Source organism: Scomber japonicus, chromosome 22 (assembly GCF_027409825.1).
Source record: "Scomber japonicus isolate fScoJap1 chromosome 22, fScoJap1.pri, whole genome shotgun sequence".
Taxonomy (NCBI): Eukaryota; Metazoa; Chordata; class Actinopteri; order Scombriformes; family Scombridae; genus Scomber; species Scomber japonicus.
In genome coordinates, this window is record NC_070599.1 from 9,039,969 (window position 1) to 9,059,607 (window position 19,639).

At 43.3% G+C, this 19,639-nt stretch overlaps 1 protein-coding gene across 1 annotated transcript; it reads left to right on the top strand.

Moving 5' to 3' along the window:
- The first annotated feature begins 347 nt into the window (after positions 1-347).
- Positions 348-15,632, top strand: serpinh2 (serine (or cysteine) peptidase inhibitor, clade H, member 2). Its single transcript, XM_053343574.1, has 5 exons — positions 348-396; positions 1,000-1,643; positions 5,962-6,054; positions 6,677-6,909; positions 15,281-15,632. The coding sequence occupies exons 2-5, from the start codon at positions 1,007-1,009 to the stop codon at positions 15,584-15,586; spliced, it is 1,269 nt and encodes a 422-aa protein (XP_053199549.1). The 5' UTR covers positions 348-396; positions 1,000-1,006; the 3' UTR covers positions 15,587-15,632.
- The last annotated feature ends 4,007 nt before the right edge of the window (positions 15,633-19,639 follow it).

Consider the following 19,639-nt stretch of genomic DNA (forward strand, 5'->3'; position numbering starts at 1 on the left):
TAACCGAACATTTTCCAGCAGTGGTTAGGCTGCTTTAACTGATAGCTACTTTTTGTAGCATATTTAGCCGTAAAAATGACGTAGTTAAGGTAACCGCAGTAAAAACGGGGTTACTTGGTAAGAACTACACCTCATTGTGGTTATATAGAAGTATTTTGTAAGGTTTTTGCATGATAAATCATCGTAATATTGTTTTATCCGACTTTTCGTTTCCTCTACAGCGCACAGTAGCTGTACTGGAAGTTTCTGGAAAAGCTAAAGTTGAGGGGAAACAGACTGTAAACTTCCTCCGCACGCTGCCACGTCTGAGCCCCGGTCCCAGCCTCACTTCCTCTGGAGCCCACATAGCTTAAAGGACGGCGGCGGAGGAGAGGAATAAACTTGAATGAATTAACGGTAAATTTGAGCAAACACTCCTTTCTTCTTTATTTCCTTTTTCTCCGAGTCGGGTATCATAACAGCAGTGGCTGAATATGAGACAACAGATGTTTCCCGTCACTGCTGTCACCGGTTACAGGCAAAAATCAATGAGTCGAGGGGTGTTTTTTTTTCTCTTTCTGAGGCAACATAGGAAATGTGTTTTTTTGTTCCCTCCTTTCTTATCCACTTTTTCAGACCTAGACTCCTTTGAAACTTCATCTAATTGTCACACTCTGGTTTTTGCACAGCGGGTGAGATAATAACCATGTTGCTAAGAGGGGAGGTATTTACAAAATCAAGTTTACTGCTGTGGCACTGTGGGAACAGGGGGGCTGCTGTTTGCACATGTAGTAGTTTTACAGCAAAGGGGGGAACCCTTAGGCTGTTTATATTGCTTTATCTCAAATATGAACAGTGCACTAACAGCATGAGGAGCTATTACACTGTTAAAAATGTGTCAGAAGATGTTTAATGAATGGTGCTGTTTTATAAATGAGAGGAATGCGTTCTCATTGTCACCCACACATAAATAGTGGAAGCAAATCTTTATAATGACTCCCTCCCTGTGCTCTCCTGCAGGTCTGCCATGCTGCCCAGGGTTTTTGTCTGTTTCCTCATTTCTTTGCCAGTCCTCTTGACGCTGGGCAGCACCGCCAAGTCATCCAAGAAGAGCCCTGCTGCCCCCGCTGCTACCGCTCCACCCCTCCCGCCCCTACCCAATGACCCCAGCTGGGCTCTGGGTCTGCGTCTGTACCAGGCCCTCCGCTCCGATTCCAGCTCAGTAAACACTCTCCTCTCCCCTCTGCTTGTGGCCTCCTCCCTTGGAGCTTTGAGCGAAGGTTCAGCTGGCACCACCGCTAGCCAGCTCCAAGATCTTCTCAAGACCCCATCGCTCACCAAGCCTGGAGCCCAGGCTGGAAAGGTTCTGTCCGGAGCACTGAAGAGCTTCACTAATGCTAACGGGACCAGCTTCCGCCTACGTAGCTCCTCAGCTGTGTTTTCAAAGCAAGCTCCAGCGGTCAGGCAGGCCTTTGTGAAAGATAGTAAGGCCAGGTTCAGTCTTCAGCACAAGCCACTGGGGAAAGGAGACTCCAAGGCTGACCTGAAGCAGCTCCATAGCTGGGCTAAGGCTGGCCTCGGTGGGCTGGAGAGCGCTCCTTTAGAGGCTGAAATCCAAGCTAAGGCTGGAGCTCTGATTGTGGCAAATGCCCTACACTTTAAAGGTCAGTTATACAGTATACAAGTGGGCCTGTCTGTACTAATTAACACATGCTAACTTTGGTTTGGGGTCACAGAAGCTTGCAAAATGTAGAGCTGATTATAGGAAACCAATCTAAACACATTAATTATGTCACAGCCTTTATCAAATACAGTGTTGACAGTGATCCTATATCTAAAAACTCTGTAGCCAGCTGCCTAAATGTTTCATAGTGGTCAGCAACTGGCTGGCTTTAGACCTGCAACAGAAAAAGCGAGGCACAGCTGCTGATTAGTGCCCTTTGTAATTGTGGAGTCATTTGTGATTATGCAACATCTCTGTATTGGGCAGAACACATTATTGGAGTTATTTTCTGCATTGCATGTAAAGCGTTGGAATATTAATATTGCATGCACGTGTACAATTTTCCACATTCAGACAGCAGTCAGAGCCTTTACCACAGTTTGTCCACTACATCATGTGTGTGTGTGTGTGTGCCAGCATGCCCACCTGTGCGCTGTGCGTGTTTGTTTGTGTGTGTGTGTGTGTTCCTGTGTGCGCGTGCTGTGGATTCCAGCTGGTGGACACAGCAGATAAAGGATGATTCTGGGGTCTATCACTGAGAGCTTATTCATCTTCCATTGGGGGGTGATGTGTCATCTTAAATAATTGAGTAACAAGTGTCCAGACTCTCTCCCTCGGTGTCATGCCTAACATCTGTGCTTGGAGCGCTCCAAGTCTGCGCCAGCACCAGCTTGGCTCAGATCTGCTCTTTGTGATGGGCTGCAGTGGTGGGGACTAGTCAGTGTTTTCGATACAAATGCAGCCATTTAGAAAATCCCATCTGCGATTTTTACAGTTGCATCCCAAAAACATATCCATATAATGCTTATCTGAAGTTAATTGTTCACCGTTGGGCCCCTCTTTAAAAAGTACCATTAAAGGTGAGTGAGTTAAATTAATATTACAAGGCTGTTTTGAAGGGAGTCAGCATTTGTGGGACCACATTTCTCATCACAAGCCAAAGAAATAGCTTATTTTCCATTTTTCTGATAACTTTTTAGGAATGTAATCTACCATCTCTCTCTCTTCTCAGAGCCCGGCCAACATTTGTATGCCTGCTGACGTCCAATCTCATTTTTGTTTGCCGTCCTCACAAAAGATGATGATGTGTTAAATATATCCTTCCATTTCGCTTGTTCTTTTTGCAGCGTTTTTGTCTCTGTTTTTTTTTGTGTGTGTGTGTGTGCTTTTGTCATTGTTTATCGTGTGTCTAATCTACCCCTGCCTCCTCTTCCTCTTCTTCCCCACATGTCTCCTGTTCACATCCTTATCCGCGTCTATCTGTCTCTATTCCTTCTGTTCCCTCCTGCAGGTACTCTTTTTTTAAAATATTTTTTTTATTAAGCGCAAAGAAGGCAAGGCTGCTGAAGTGAAAACAGGTTGCCGACAGATAGACAGCCCTCACAAAGTAACATCCCCTGACAGACTATACATTGATAAGCAATTTAATTAATTTTTCCTTTGTTTGATGTTTTGACTTCATTACCAAATTAGTTTTTCTGTGAACCGACCCGCGTTGGTCGGTTCATTAATTTTGTGGAAGAAATATACAAATTAGATTATACAGCAGATTGTGACATAGAAATTAGATTACGGAAAATTGGATTTCTTTAGTTTTGATTCATAATTTGAAAGTGGTCGATAGTTGTGCTTTTTGCTCTTACTAGCTGCTGCTGGTTTGTTGTAACTTTTTTTTTTGTGTTTGTCTTTGATTTCAGGGTCCTGAGGCAATTCATAGTGTGTGTGATAATGTAATGGTTGGTGGAATTTCTTTCGGCGCTGAAAAGACATCTGCTTCCCCTCCCGTTTTTTTTTTTTTTGTTTGTTTGTTTCACATTCGTTCCTTTTAGTTAATTATTGAAGAGGAGAATTTAGAAAAAAAAAGTCTTTGCTGTCCCTCCTTCCCTGGGCTGTACACAGCATTCAACACAAAGCGAAGGTTGGGGGGCAATTAGTAGTGGAACATGTTTATAGTGGAGAGATGTTAAAAGCAAAGAGAATGGCAAGAGGACTCGCAGAGAAAGAACAGTGTGAGGAGAGATTTCTGGGCGGGAAAGGGGACAAAGAGAGATGCAGAGCAAAAAAAGAGACTGGAGAAAAAGTAAAGAGGGAAAAACTGAGGGAAGTAAAGAAAGAGAGGGTGGCCTGCTGAGAGAGCGAAAGAGATTGACAGACATAGTTGAGGGATGTAAAAGGCCTACCTTGGGAGTTCCAGTCCACACTAGTTAATTAATTCAGGCTTTGTTCCTGTTTTAGACAAACAAACACTGGAGACGGAAGAAGAAGGAAAATAAGAACTGTAGAAAAAAAAAAACACACAGTAGAGAGAAAGTTATACACAAGATAACACAACAACATGGGGAGCTAGGAGAAGGAAGAAAAGGCGAGAGAACAGCAAGTCCCCACATATTTAACCTCTAATAATAGCTGCTGAAATACCACAACTACTTGTAATCAGAAGTAGAATAAGGGAGGAGAGGGAGCCACTCGGTCGCATTGATTCTTCTGGGGGTTTTTTCGCCTGAAGTTTACAGTATGAATTGGTTAGTCTGCGAGCGATTGGATTTCTAAGCTGCGCAATTGTCTCATTGTTTATTGCTGATGGATATTAATGGATTCAGGTTTCAAGCCACTCCGGTTCCCTCTGCCACCGCGCTGTCCTATAAAAGAAGATAATGCAGCACAAATCCAAAGCAGGCCCACTTCTCCAGACATAAGTCCACACAGCCGCACACAGAGATCAACAAAGTCTGCTGTGCAGGCTGGTGAGGTCATTAAAATCCCTGCTCCACACATGCAACTTCATACACACATGTATACAAGCTGTGGAGAAATTGTTCATCATTATGACATCATTGCAGCAACACGGCTGCCACTTCAGGTAACGCTCAGCCGCTTGTTTTCAAATTCCTGTGCGATCTTATTTCTCTGTCTGATGCGACAGGAAGCGGAGCGAATGTCTGTGACTTGTGCTAGCATGCCTTGGAGGGGAAATCGCATGGCGTTTTGCTGCGATTTGTGATTGGCTGGGGTCCAGTGTGCTGTGATTTGTGAGAGGCTGGGTGTTTTTTTTTGGAAAAGCCACCCCTGTAGCTGAAACAGAAACTTTATATTAAGTGGATTCATTGATCAATAGTAAATGAATCAATTTGAAGTAGTTTGAAGGAGCAGAAAATTTACACATCAAGCTCAGTTTGCTTGTCAAGAGGAGGACTGCTCAGCCTGTGGAAACAGTTGTATAATGTCGTCTGTCTCTGGAGGGAGCCTTCAAAAGTCTGAGATAAATAACTGATGACGTCATCAGGTTTGTTTTTTTTCCAACTATGACTCATACACATTTATAACAGAAAGTCTGCATTTCAAACATGAGGAGCGGAGTTTGAAAGACAGAAGTATTTATCAAGAAAGAAGCTAAGCAAGATGGGAATTTATACCAGAGTCTAAAAGTTTGGATATCTCTTTCTTTGTTTGTTCGTTTTTTATAATTTTGATGGAAGTGGAAAGGCAGTATTAAATTGTTCATAGTACATGGTACAAAATGTCAAACATTCACTTTCAAATGTGAGGATTTGCTGCTTTACAGCTGTTAATTACACAAAACAAGCAATTTGAAGATGTCACCTTGGCCTCTGGGAACTTTACGGAGGGGGGGCTTTCATCACAGCAAATGAGGCATTTAATTGTTTTTGGCCTTCTTGGACCTCAGCATTGTACCATGAGTGGGGTGATCTTTTCAAGTGGTTAATCGATAATGAAAATCACCATTAGTTGCGGCCTGAGCCATCCCCAGGTGTCATTCACAAAGACTGACATAAGTATAAGTCATAATCTGCTGACCTCCACACTCCATCCCCTCTCCCTTGCTTTATTGAATGGGCCAGCGGCTTTGGGAATGTATTGTGAGGTTATTACAACAGTAATTCCACTACTCTAAACTGACAGCTGTCAGGGGGTTAGCAGGGCCAAGTGGGATGCGGTGAGCAGTGAATGGGATGCTGCAGCCTTAAGGACCTCATAACTGCCTCTGTATAGGGCTCCAACTCAGCAGCTTGGAGAAGACTAGACATTTTTTAATGGGCAGTGTACATCTATGATTCATGGGCAGTGTCAGCTGGTGTCACTGTGTATGAGGTCTATATGTATTTTACGAACATGGCATTGTTTAACGCCTTTTCACCTCTTTAAATCAATCATTCAGTGTTTTCTTACAGCCTGTTCATGTCAAGCTCTCTGTATTCAAAATGCTTCTTTCCCATGTGTTTGTTTGGCTGTTTGTTCAGGCCTGTGGGAGAGAGAGTTCAGCGAGGAGGGCGCAGACCGTCGCACCTTCTTGGGGAAAAAATACACCAAAGTGGTGTTGATGCACCGAGCAGGTAAAAAAAACCAACCTAACAACGACACACAGTCTGTAGCCGCTTCACTGCTGCCAGCAAATAAATGCAGCAAAAAGGAATCAAGCTCTAAAATGGCTTAAACATTTGTAAGGTCCAATCTGCCGCCCTCCTATTTATCACTGTATACCTTATCATTTATTTATCATGCTTTTCATATTTTATGTATCGTCTTAAAACAACAAGGCAGAGTGAATTTCTGCTATGACAGCAGTAATAGATGTTGGAGGAATACATTGTATTCTATTTATCGTTATATTATAATGTCATTTCCAATTCATGAAATAGATTGTTTCACTGATCCTTTGTCATCGTGAAGTTGCATTCACATCATGTTTGAATTGATTTGCTCCAGCCCAGTAGTGTTTACTTGTTTAGTTCAGTTCTTTTAGGCAGGTGAGAACTCATTTGGCACCACATAACTGCAGTGACACAGCTGAAAATGCAAGGCTGAACCCACTCTCAAGAGAACCGCTATGGAGCAATATTGTTAAGAACTGCTGTTGAAAAGCAAAAGCGTTACAGTATAGCAAAGCTCATCCTCGTTTTGACACCCTGATCTTACCTCAGCTCTGTATCCGTCTCCTCTTGCTCCCTCCTTCAGGTCTGTTCCGTTTTCATGAAGACATAGAAAATATGGTGCAGGTGCTGGAGGTCACTCTGTCGGGAGGCAAGGCTAGCATGGTGCTCCTGATGCCCTTCCATGTCGAGAATCTGTCCAGGCTGGAGAAGCTGCTGACAGTTGAGAGGCTGTCCAAGTGGCTGGACAAGACCAATGTCACCAGTGTAAGCGTCTCTCTGCCCAAAGCCAATATCACCAGCACCCTCAGTCTGCAGGTTAGTACTTTTTTTATCGCGTCTGAATGCTATAACCCTAAAATATATGTATGTATGCTTAAAGAAAGTGCACACTCAAATGATGCTATAAATTTTTATGTGATCATACTGTAGTTAAGTCACTTTGACAGTTCTGAAATCGCTAGCAATATAGTTTTTAAATCCACACAAAGCTTTAGATTTTTGTTTTCATGAAGTGTTGAGTCTAATATAGTTCAGACTAATGCATTATGCATGTGAGACAGCAGACAGAGAGCTATCTCTGAGACTGACTGCTCTGAAATGTTCGGGTAGAAGTTTTGATAGATGATAGAGGATTTGGCCGATGTTTTATTCCTTACCTGATTGGTTAAGAAGCTCATTGAGGATGTGATACACTGTTCTATTTCAGGGTCACGTTTGGAAGAAAACTTTCTTTTTTAGTTCTGGTCTTGGTTGTCTAATATTTTTGCTCTCTAGCAAGATGTATACTGCTGGAGCGCAGCCACATAGGCTGGTTCTGGCAAACCCTGTGTGTGTGTGTGTGTGTGTGTGTGTGTGTGTGTTTGTGTCTGTGTATGTGAACCACCAGGTGCTCTATCCCCACTGGACCAAGCCTTTTGTCAATTAGCCTCATTTCCCAAGTCACCTTGGCTTCACTAGCAGTGGGGTTTGTTGTGTTTTCTTTCTAGGGCATCTACAGGTGTTCCCAAAGGAGTGCTGCTTTGTTGCTTACTTTTAGTCCTGATTTGAGCAGCCTGCATTTGTACTCAGCACAGCATACTGCACATATACATCACTTTAAATGCTCAGTGGAGAGGCAGATGCTCAGCTTTTGAACACTGCAGTGGAATTTGATAGAGTGGATTCCTGCATGAAGACACAGTTGTAGTTTCTTCTCATAGTTTCTATCTTTCATTAATTTCCTGCATCATTTTTCACCAAACCTGATACGGTTTCTAATGTCTCCACGCAATCGAATCCTCACTCATTGTTTCTTTGCCTTCTTCATCATCCTCTTGGGTTTTCCATGTCTTTCTTTCCTTGTTTTCTGCTTCTGTCTTGGCCACCTACACCTCCTGACTTGCACTCTGCTTATCTTGGTTCTCTTTCTCTTCGCCTTCAGGAGTCATTTTTCTCTATTCACATGTCTCTCCTCTTCCTCCTTACTTGGATCTGTCGCCTCCTCTCTCTCAGTCCTTGTGCCTTGCTGCTCTGCCTCCATGCTGCACTATGTTTTTCAAGCTTGTCATTTTTTCTTTGCTTTCCTTCCTCCATGCATTCTTCACCTGCAACCTCAGTTTCATGCCTACATTTCTGTCTTCCTCTTCCTTTGCCTCCTCAGTGATTTTTGAAACTGAAGCAGTGTCTTGACTTGGCCCTTCAAACTCAATGCAGACTTAGACACAGGTAAGACACAGCCCTCAGCTTTGAACCATATCCTAGCTGCTAGAAGGCTAAGAGGGGCCTAAGGATGACCATGACCTGTATCTCTACTACTACTATGGGCTTCTAAAGCATCCTACATACCTCCTTTTGGAGTTGCACAAAAGGCTATGCCACAGCCCAGCTGGTAGTCTGCCTGAATTCCTGCTCTTTCAACCCCCAGAGCCGGCATGTGGCTGGTCTGAGTCAGATGAGAGAAAGCTGGAAGGAGCACCAGGCAGACAGGCAGCAGTTTAGTGGCTGCCGATGCTAATGTGAGTGCAAAGGGGTTGTTGAGGTTCATAAGGCCAAACCTGATGCTGCGTCGGGCTACTGACTGGGAGGTTAGAGAGTTGTCGGCATAGTGGAAGAGCACGTATTTGACCAGGCTACAGGGTACATAGCAGGGGCAAGGGCACACAAGTTACTGGAATCACACAGACCTCCACAACTTCAACAATATCCTGCTGATGTGAGTTACTGCAATAGAAAGTTCCCTTTTAAAGCTTATATTGAAGCTAACGTTGTCCTTACTAGCGATAATCTCTACCAGCATCAAAAATCTGTTTTTAGAAAACACAAACAGACCAACCTTAACAATCTCAGCTAATGCTGTCTGCATGTGGAATCTCTGTGGTCACCATCTGAGTCAGAGAGAGTCAGTTCAGAATAAAAGACAAACGGTAGTGGTAGAATAGTTGTGGGTGAGTAAAAGAAAGAGGTTAGTTGGACCTGACAGATGCAGAGGGCATGTCAGTAAAACCCATTTCCCCAAAGCAGGGTACACTGACTGGAACCTATTACCATGTCCCCTTCAGATGTACATTGTAACCTCATCATGGACTGATGAAATTCACTTTGCCCTCTTTCTAGTTTAACAAACATCTCTGTAGAGTTGTGCTGCCATGTTAGACTGCTAGCCATGCCCTGAAGAACAAGCTTTTGACATTAACATTGTCAAGACTCTCTGGGGAGGAGGCTGTAATCTAGAACTAAAGCTCTAAACAACTCCTTTTGACACGGCCGTGACTTTGCTGGGGAAAGAGCAGAATACATACTGTTGCACAAAACTCTCTTTTGTCTCTGCAAGAGGGCTTACTAGACAGAAGAGAAAAAAAAACTTTTATCCTTGTAAATAACCAAAAAGTACAGCGTTCTCATTTTGTAACATAATTATGGATAAGCACTTGAATGTTTTGGCCTCCGTTTCTCTGACTAGTCACGAGTTTTCTCCTGCCATTTGCTCTCTAAAGATAAAGAAGTGCATTTGAGGAATCATTATGAAAGGGCTAAAGCTCTGAACCAACCTTCAACCCACTCCAGTCCCATTTCGTCTGTCTGTCCAACCCCTTTGGCCAGTGACAGCCTGCCATGTCTTCTCTGACGATCATTTTTTCCAATTGGGTCGGGCAAATAATTGCTCATCACTGTACGTTAATGCTGTTTACCACTCTGTCTGCCAATGCTTAGGGCGGTCATGGACTCTTGAGAGTGGACGACAGCATCTGGACAAACAGAGGATCACAGTAGTGTGTGTGCGTGTGTGTGTGTGTGTGTGTATGTCAAGCCTAACACTTGTGTCCTGCGTGTGAAGCGAGTGAGAACAAACAAAGTCACACACATCAGAGTCATGTTGCACAGATTTGTCACATCCAGACGCACCCTTTCCCTTCTTCACCTCCGTCCTCTCTGTCATATCAGTCCCACGGATCTAGTTCCTTTTTGTAGATCTCTCATGTGCCCCTAATACGCCATCACTCACTCCCCACCTTGGCTCTTCTGACCTAAATAGGAGTGACATTCGGCAGGCAAGTGAGCAGGATGAAGAGGGGGGTCAATGATTGCTTGGGGACAAGGTGGAAAGCGTCACAGAGAACTATAAATAGCGACTGAGTTCTGCCTTTTCCTTTCTTTCTGTCTCCCTATTTGTGGTGTTCTCCTCTGGTGAAGGGCAGACTGTGTTGGAGTCTGTAGCCAGAGACGGAGAACCCTCTTAACAAGCCTGGCCCAGAGGTCACTGAATAAACCACCCTCATCGCTCTCTCCCTCTGTCTCTGATCCACCGCTGACCAGGCCACACACACATACACATTAATGGGCAAGCTTGAGCTCCTTTCTGGCTGTATCTCCAGTCGGTGACTAAGACATATGAGTGTGCACCGGAGAGCTCACTCAGTCATGGCTAATGAGGTCAAAAGGCCATCAAATATTTACAAGAGCACACGCCGCAGTATACAGTGTCGAGGGGCAGCTGTTTTAACACAGCTACCACAGCCCCGTGTCATATGAATTAATCAGATGTATTTCACGGCCATTAGTTAAATATCTCACTGAAATCTAAGGCCTCATTTTCCTTTTTCATTTGTGGTAAAAAACGGCCTCGTGGAATAAAAAGCCGCTCAGGTGTATACGTGAGCTAGTGAATGAGAGACAGAGAGTGCATTGGCCGTTCAAAAGAGGTAAAAGCCCATGTAAATAAGATAGCAAAAGGAGTGTTGCTGATGAGACTCAATAAAGAGATGAAGAGGCTTTGAAGCTTCAAGAGAGCTCATGGTGTGACAGAGAAAGAAAGGTTTCTTTAAAAGCCGGTATCAAATGTGTCCGTGAAATGGAGCTGTGATGATGCCAGTGCCACATAATGCATACTCGAAACCACCCACACAGGATATTAAGGGCAGTATTGAAAAAGGCAGAACACGTCTGTAGTTGTTTAAGGTGGCGATGGCTTAAAAGAATAATTTGGCGGTTTGTGATTGGTAAGCCAGAGGGAACGGGAGCAGCGGAGGCAAAGAGATTTATACGATTGTCGAGCTGATTATAGTCATGATTCGGGTGTCACGATTGATTGAACCAGGTTGGACCAAGCATGTGACTCTCTGGGCCAACTGGCAATGACAACAGGGTGATAAAATCGCACAGAGAAATATCCTAATTGTCAACGCTTGTTCTCATGAAGATTTTATATATCCATGTTTCGAATTTAAATTGTGAAAGTGAAAGTTTTTTACTGATTTTCCAACAGCATTGTATCAATACAATGTGGGTAGTATATGCTAATAAATAATATTTAACTTCCCCACATGTTGCACCCAGAGCTCCCTGCTTATTTACTGGCACAACGCATCATCCACCAGACACTGGAGATCTGCCTCAGACTACAAACTAGTTTCCTTATTTTCTGTAGTGGTGGTTCATCTCAAAACACTTCCACGTTACTAGCAAAAGGGAAAAGCAGACTATAAAATATTATATCACTAAATACTTTAAAATATCAGTAATTTGGAAGAAAGCTAGTTTTATGACTGGAGGAGAACTGAAGTGACATTAAAGCCGTAGCTAAGCTAAGCTAAGTTGCTGAGTTTCTCCATGATGCATCCAGAAGATCTACATCTAACTCAAAGAATTAACCAGCTTTACAATATAGGAAGTGTCTGTAAACACAACATGCGTACTTGCCGGCCCGTGTCCATAAACACATCATTAGCAGCCGATTGGACACGCACAATGCAGCCTGGTACGTGTAGGCATCGTCGACATGGCTCTGCATGGAAAACTTCATTTAACTGCTTTCTCAGTCAATATAGAACCCACTGAATAATTAATTGCTTCGACTGACCACATTTACCACCAACATTGATTGGATATCCACATTAAAAGTGGCTGAATTTTCCTCTGACATCTCATTGCCAGATAAGTAGTCTTTTAAAAAATGGTCAAAAAACATCAAACCATTTTGCGGTTCGTTGTGATGATTCTTTTATATTCAGGTGTCAGCTGGAGGTCACCTCAGGCATAACGTTTACTCACCTGGAGTCTTCTTCAGACTTTTGCAGATAGTCCTTGCTGCACTCATCTCTCCATCTACCATCTTATCCAAATTGAGTCTTTTTTACTCTGTAAGGCAATCGGTTTTGATGTTTTGAAAAAATCTGTTTGTTAGTGGAAATAATGACTTGTCTGTAGTAGGGTTCAGTAGCCTCACAGACACAGTGAAAAGGTAGTTAAGGCTTTTCCATGATGTGTGACGTACCATATTTCTGAGTGAAATGAAATATGTGAGCAGGCACAGTTACCAGAGGGATTTAAATCCCGTCATTCAGAGTTATAGATTTAGAAATGAGGTGTGGCTTAGCAAATATGGCTGTGTGATATGCAGCTGTGCCATCTTCCACCCACATCTCTCTCACCCTAGTTGTTAGATCAGAAGGAGGACGAGGTTGAAATGAATAAATCAAAACTCAACCACAATCTTTTGAAAATGTGGACAAAGTTTTTTGACTTGTATATAACTTCTGGCCTATGACATTGCTCTGGTGCCTACTACTACAACCCACAAACCAACTGTCAAGAACATTGTTTATGACTGAGGGTTTAGTTAGTCGCCCCAAATCATATGTGATTGCATACATTTATGCATGTAACCTTGAGTTCAAGATGAGTCATCAGAAATATTGTAATGTTTAACAAGAAGTGAAAACAGAGAGATTTTGATATGAAATACTTAAAAGCAGGGGGGTTTTCGGACGATTTTGGCATCTAACAAGAGACAGCTGACACAGGGACATAAGGTTAGAACTTGGGAAATGCATTTTTCATTACAATGTGTCTTAAAGGTTTTTCCCAGCTTAAGCTCCACAGTTTGCAAGCAGCTGAGATGAAAAGAGCACTGTTTAAACTCAGATTTTTCTTTCTTTCCCATTATAATTATTAAGGCTGCACTGCCATTTAACATCAACCGCAGCCACTCCTCGCAGATAGAGCTGTAACATGTCCTGGCTGCCACAACCCATCCCCTTAAAACCCCCACAGGTACACCCAACAAGCTACTTAGTGGGCTCAACCATCGAGCAGAAATAATGTGATGTGGAGTGCCGCATGCCTCGGGGTTGATGCCATGCTACCTCAGGCCTGGCTAGACTGCACTGCTGTAGGGCCAAGTGAGCTACACAAACACACACAGAGGAAGCAACCGGCTCGCTGACGCGGTGAGCGAGGCATCAGCAGTCTGACCAGTCCTCTTCCATCTAAGATTCATGTAGTGCTTGAGAGAGAAAGGGCAGCCAAAGAGCATCTCCCAGAGGTTTCTCTCCCCATATAATGCAGTGCCACACCTCTGTTGTGCACGAAGCCTCCATAGGCTGCTCTGACACCCTTGGCCTGTTTCCCAGCATGCTGCCACAGGTTCCCTTAATTTTTAAACACTGGCTTAAAAAGAATTAACTAAGTGCTTTTGCCCTGACAAGCAGAGCAAGAGTCAGAGACGAAGGCTGGGTCATGAGGGGTTGGTCGGTACTATTTATATGCTACATAGTATCACCTTGAACACTGTAGACCCAATGAGCTGGATCTGCAAGGAATGCCGGTGATGAGAATGGACATGAGAGATGGAAGAAAAAGACAGAAACCAGCTGCTTTTCTTCACAGATGTATGATTTGAGGAACCCCCCCCCCCCCCCGCAGCTTAAGTCTGTTGCTATTTACTCGCAGGATAAGCAGCGAAACGCCTCGAAACGATCCCGAGCCCGAGATCGAGAAGTCGAGAGAGCGACGTACGTATATATACGGGGCGAGCCGGCTTGTCAGAGAAAAGAGAAGGATGAGGCGGAGAGGAAAAAGACTGAGTTAGGAGCGGAGGGAGAGAGACAGAGTGGGATAAAATAGAGGCACGCGGGCAGATGAAGGATGGGGATGCCGGGCGTGTGGCGGAAGACAGTGATGTAGTGGTAGCGGGTGGAAGAAGAGAGGAAGAGCAGAGGAATAATGGATGAGGACAATAGAAGTGCATTAGAGCAGGAGATTGTGTGTGTGCGTGTGTGCCTCTGTGTGTGTGTGTGTGTGGTGGAGGCAGGCTTGGCATGAAAACACTAAAAATGGAGTGACAGATGCCTACAACTGTATATAACATCAACTTATTTCATGTTTAGGGATAAGCCGACATGATCCACTTTACCTTCCTCTTGCATGCACATGTCTTTTTAAGTCGAAAAGTGGGCATTCTACATGGATTATTACAATTGTCTATTAGCGTGCTGTTTTGAGAGCTAAGAAGTATTAGAGTGCGCTGTAACAATGTGGTTTTGAAAAGCAAGCCAAAGTCAGCGAGGCAGCACCCACAGAACATCTACTTTTTGCCAGAAAACTCATCCAAATGATTTACTGCTGTTGTCTGCCAGTGAAAGATATTTCCAATAAAGAGTTTAATCAGCAGAAGTTTAAATAATGCTAGTAAGCACGCTCTTCACCCACTAGTCTCTCCTCTGCAGCTTGTGGCCTCACTCATGCACATCTACACACAAATCCACACGCACACTCACACTCACACACACACACACACACACACACACACATGCTCTCATCTGGCCCCTAGAGAAGCCTGTCACTGTGAGTGGCCCTCTGCCATGGGAGGATAAACTACCTGTCATGACGACGACTTTCTTCGGAATTCATATCACAGGCAAAACAAAGGAGGTGCTGAGGTCACGGGGCATCACTCTTAAATTATTCATCCTCTGCTTCCTCCTTCCGTCTCCTCTCTGCCTGTCGCCCACTTTGTTCTGCCGGCTCACAACAAGGGCAACTGTCAGCCTCTTTTCCCCCGTCGCACGATTTTTTCGGTAATATAAAGTAAATAAAGCCCTTTACGATGAAAAAGTGCTTTATTTTAAAAGAAAAGTTGTCGATTGACTGAGGCGGAGGGTGTGTTTTATGTTTACGTTAATCATGTGGCAAGCTCCAGAAAGGTCAGCGCATGTCTCCCACTTCTGAATGTCACAGCATCATGAAATTTTAAAATGTGCTTTCCCCTCCCACACATTGTTTTGGTCTCTCCTGCGTGCATAATTGATCAATGTCCTGGCAGGCTGCTCATTCTCATACACTTGCAGGATGTTTTTATACAGGAGGCCTTTGGGAGAATTGATTCAAAGCAGTTCATAAATCCCATCACTCTGTGTTTTCTGCTTCCCAGAAACAGTTGTCTGCGCTGGGCTTGACTGACGCGTGGGACCAGAAGGTGGCTGATTTCTCAGGGGTGTCGGACAAGAGCAAAGGGAAGCTCCACCTGGGTGGCGTCTTGCACTGGGCTTCCCTAGAGCTGGCTGCCGAGGCTGGGAAAGGAAGCGCAGATCTGGAGGAGGAGCACATAGAAAAGCCCAAGCTGTTTTACGCTGATCACCCCTTCATTATCTTTGTTAGAGACAACACTAGCGGAGCCCTGCTGCTGATGGGAGCTGTGGACCACGCTGAGGGAGAAGCCTTGCACGACGAACTGTAGCACCACCAGAAATTACTAACATCTGTCTTCTCTTTTTTTTTTTTTTGTCCTTTTTGTCTCTTTTGCTTATACACTCCCACTCAAAGACGACACTGGTGTCTAAGGCGAGACATTGTCATTCATTGTGGCACGCTATCACATCAGACTACTGGTGACTGTCATACATTGACACTGCTTCTCACACTGACTGACACTGACACCGTCATACTTGACACAGTCTCACACACACACACACACACACATCGACACCTACATGGCAAGCATAAATGAAAATACTGTACAAGACATTACTAAAGTTGACGGATACTGAAAAAAACCCCAACAACTTGGAGAGTTTATATGCCTGCTCCTTGTCTCTCCCACACATGTAAACTCACACAGTCACACACACATATACACACACATTCAAGACCTCAATGGACAAGTCAACACAAACCAAAATGACAAACGAGTACAAACTAACATGCTGACACAACACTCAAACAGCAGCATCAACAGAGAACTTTAACAAACAGAGGCTCACAGTGACACAGGGATCTTTCCTGTCAGGGCAGGTGAGAGTGTGTGTATGTGTGGTGTGTGTGTGTGTGTGTGTGTGGGGTGACCGACAGATCAAGGGTGCCTGTGCAGCCTCTCTCTCTCGGAGCTGGCAGGAACCTGTGGCGGGGGTCCCCTGGGCTGCATCAGAGAAAGACTGATGGATCAGCCAAATGCTTATTGATGAGCCAGCTTAATGCTAATGGCCGTAATGAGTCACAACGCTTGTCAACAACACGGAGAGGACAGGGAACCTTTTAATCTCTTAATACCATCAGGGATCAATGACACTGTTATACCGCTGGAAACAAACATGAGTGACATCGCTCGACTTAAATGTAACAACAATATTTGGGGTAATTACAGCTATTAAAGGGGGTATTGATTTTCGTTTGTATATTTGCTTTTTTTTTATTATTTAGCATCACAGTGGATGGTTGAGTAAATGAACAACAGTGGTTACTGCAGGAATGTATATTTGATGTTTGGTGAGGATTTTTTTTTAATAAACATTTTTCTAGCCTGATTTGTATTATATTTGTCTTTTGAGCTAGAGTATATTCATCAGTGTCTTCACCTGATCTTGGTACCAACCAATCAATCAAATGTGTTATTAATATATAATACAAGTGGATTGCCACAGCTCTATCTTTGTTGACAGCACTGATAGAGACTAAGACTGGGGGCTTTTTTTCTTTTTTACATCTACCTTAAACTGAATTGGCTGATACTGAACCTCAAGGTTGTATGATAGCAGATTTAAAGCCCTGAACAAGCATCAGTTATTGAACTTTGAGGGGCAACACTTTCACTAGACAAAGTGCAGCAACAAACTCAAAGGCCTTCAAACTAGCAAGGGTACAAAGTCTTCCTCCCTGTTCCACTGATGAATTATTGAGAAATAAACATGAGTGAAAGAAAGAAAGAAAGAAATAGTCCCCCTTGCAACTCCACTTTAAACAGAGTTAGAATTTTGGCATCTTCAATGTTTTATTAAAAATACTAGACGATTTCAGTTCAGCTGCATGAGATGCTTCTGTGTAGTACCAGCAGTACATCTGTCTACACACACACACACACACACTAAAACCCACTTATGTGATGGTTTTATTCAAGATGTGATTGAAGTGTGGCAACAAAATGAGAAAAAGGAGTGGTGCAGTGCATTTTCTTAAAGGTAAAAATGTAAATGTGTTCTACATCTGTCCTGTTATAGTGCTAAGTAACAGCGTCTAGACACACAGCTGGTCCATCTGATGCACAGCATTCTGTGAATCTGTTCCAGTATCACCCCACCATTACAGCTTTGTTCCTAATTTAGCTCTCTGTGCAGGTCTGCTCAGCAACAGTGTGTGTTTGTGTGTGTGCATGTGCTGTTCACATGTGCATTCATGTGTGAATAAAGCTACTTCAATGACCCCTCTGCAGTGCCCTCCTGTGCTGCACAAAGTTGTAAAGGGCACAATACTGCAGGTATACTCCACACTGAATAAACCCAGGGGCTCAATTTAGACAAGCCGATGATGGATCCGAGGCCGTCTGCTGTGCGCACATCAATCCTGCTCATTCCAAAACCAGCTCCCCACTGACTCGCCTTCACATTTTATTCAGTGCAGAACACTGACAAACACATGCATGTCCACATCCGCTCACAGGTAGCCAGACATAATCTGATTTGCTGAATAGGAGAAGGTAAGAAAACCATTTCTGAGTGATGTGGAGCACCTATATTTGCTATCACAAACAGATAGGATAAGTATTGAATGCAAATGTAATAGTCAACCATGCTTTGACCAAGGATTGTGCCAATAAATACTAATAAACTCAACATCCGCCTTTCTTTTGGTATGGATGTTTTGCCTGTGGTCTCAATATACTTTAAGTAATCATTTGAGTTTCTAAAACATCTAAAGTCACTTCCAAAGCTTTTAAAGCTTCCAGAGCTTTAAAATACACAAAGCATTTCTTCTAAGAGGAATATGAGACTAATTTGATTTCTTAATAGGTCAGTTAACGTTCAGTTAGCCATTTACATTTTTTCACTGAGCTGGAAATGAAATGGACTGTTTTCTTTGGATTACAATATTTAAGACAAAGTTTTCAACTCATTAACACAAATTCTAAAACCAACTGAATCCACAGTGTAATAAATGTGTTTTTGTCGGTGACGTGACCCTTTAAATGATTTGTTATGCCACTTTGCTTAATACTTTTAAATGTATTCATAAAAGTGCGTTTTGAGATAGACTTTGTTGACTGTGTTTGTCTCTTCAGCACACCGTGGCTGCAGGGCACTCTGGTGATAGGGAGCAGCAATATTTTGGACAGGTAATTGAGGTGAAATGCATTATGTGCTCTCTATGATGACTTGACACTATCACCAACAGTAGAGCTTCTCCCAAACCCTTTCACATGGAAAAAAAAAAACGCTATGGAGGGAATTTAATGTTTAATCTCTGTTTTTAAATAAAACATGATGTAAAAGTGGGACCATGAACCTGTCTCTCCAGCTGCTTCGTGTGATGGGTTCAGCTCTTGGACAATCCGAGCGGCAGAAAAGAGGGTGAGACAGCAAAAGAGCACTCAGAGCAGAGTCATCCCAGTTACAGTACTTACCCTTTAGAGCAAATTGTAGAAGTGGCTCAGCTCAATTGGGGGTCAACTTGCTGATAGGGATGCTACAGAGGCCCCTCCATTTTCGCCTTGCTCTTGTTAAAAGCTTGAGATAGGTCAAAAGTAAGAGGCAGTGTGCAGTGGCATCTCTGTGTCCATGTGATACATGGACATAGAGATGTGTCATACTTTTGTTCATCCGTAGGGATTCCATATTGACATTCTGAAAAGCCACACAGACAGCAACTGCTTCAGACCATTTCCATTAGGTAGTTGTTTTAAAACCTAAAAGGGGGGTGGGGGGTGGTGAGAGAATGAGATATATAATGCATTTGGTTTGACTTTAATGAAGATGCACTTTAGCAACTATTTGGATGAATAAAATGGCATTCAGACATACATTTACATAGTATTTAAATGGTTAGAGTTCACACCAGGCAGTAGCAGAAGTTGGGATATGCTTCCACAGGACTGGGCCTATTTATAGCTCAGGGAAAACCTAGTTCATTTAAACTAACCTTGTTCATTTTGTGTGAATTAGTGAAATTTTAGCTAATGAATTTGGAGCCCCTACAGATGCAAAGAACAAGACACAAAAGCAGCCTGATAAAACAGAGGAATAGACAGAGCTGGGGACAACCAGGTGGAACCAAGTCAAATAGCATTTCCTATAGACAGAGTGCATGTGTCAGCATGTTGTTCACCAGATTGATTTTGCGGTAGAGGAACACTCTGTTTCCATTATTTTACAGCTACCTGACAGAGATTGATTGTCTTCAAACTACTTTCAAAAAAGTTTCCACCATCACTGTTTCTTTAAATTTCGGAGGAACCCCCGCTCAGTTTAAAAGGTCAAGCCGATGTGGAAACCTGTATTCTTTATAATGGTCAGCACTAGGCCCC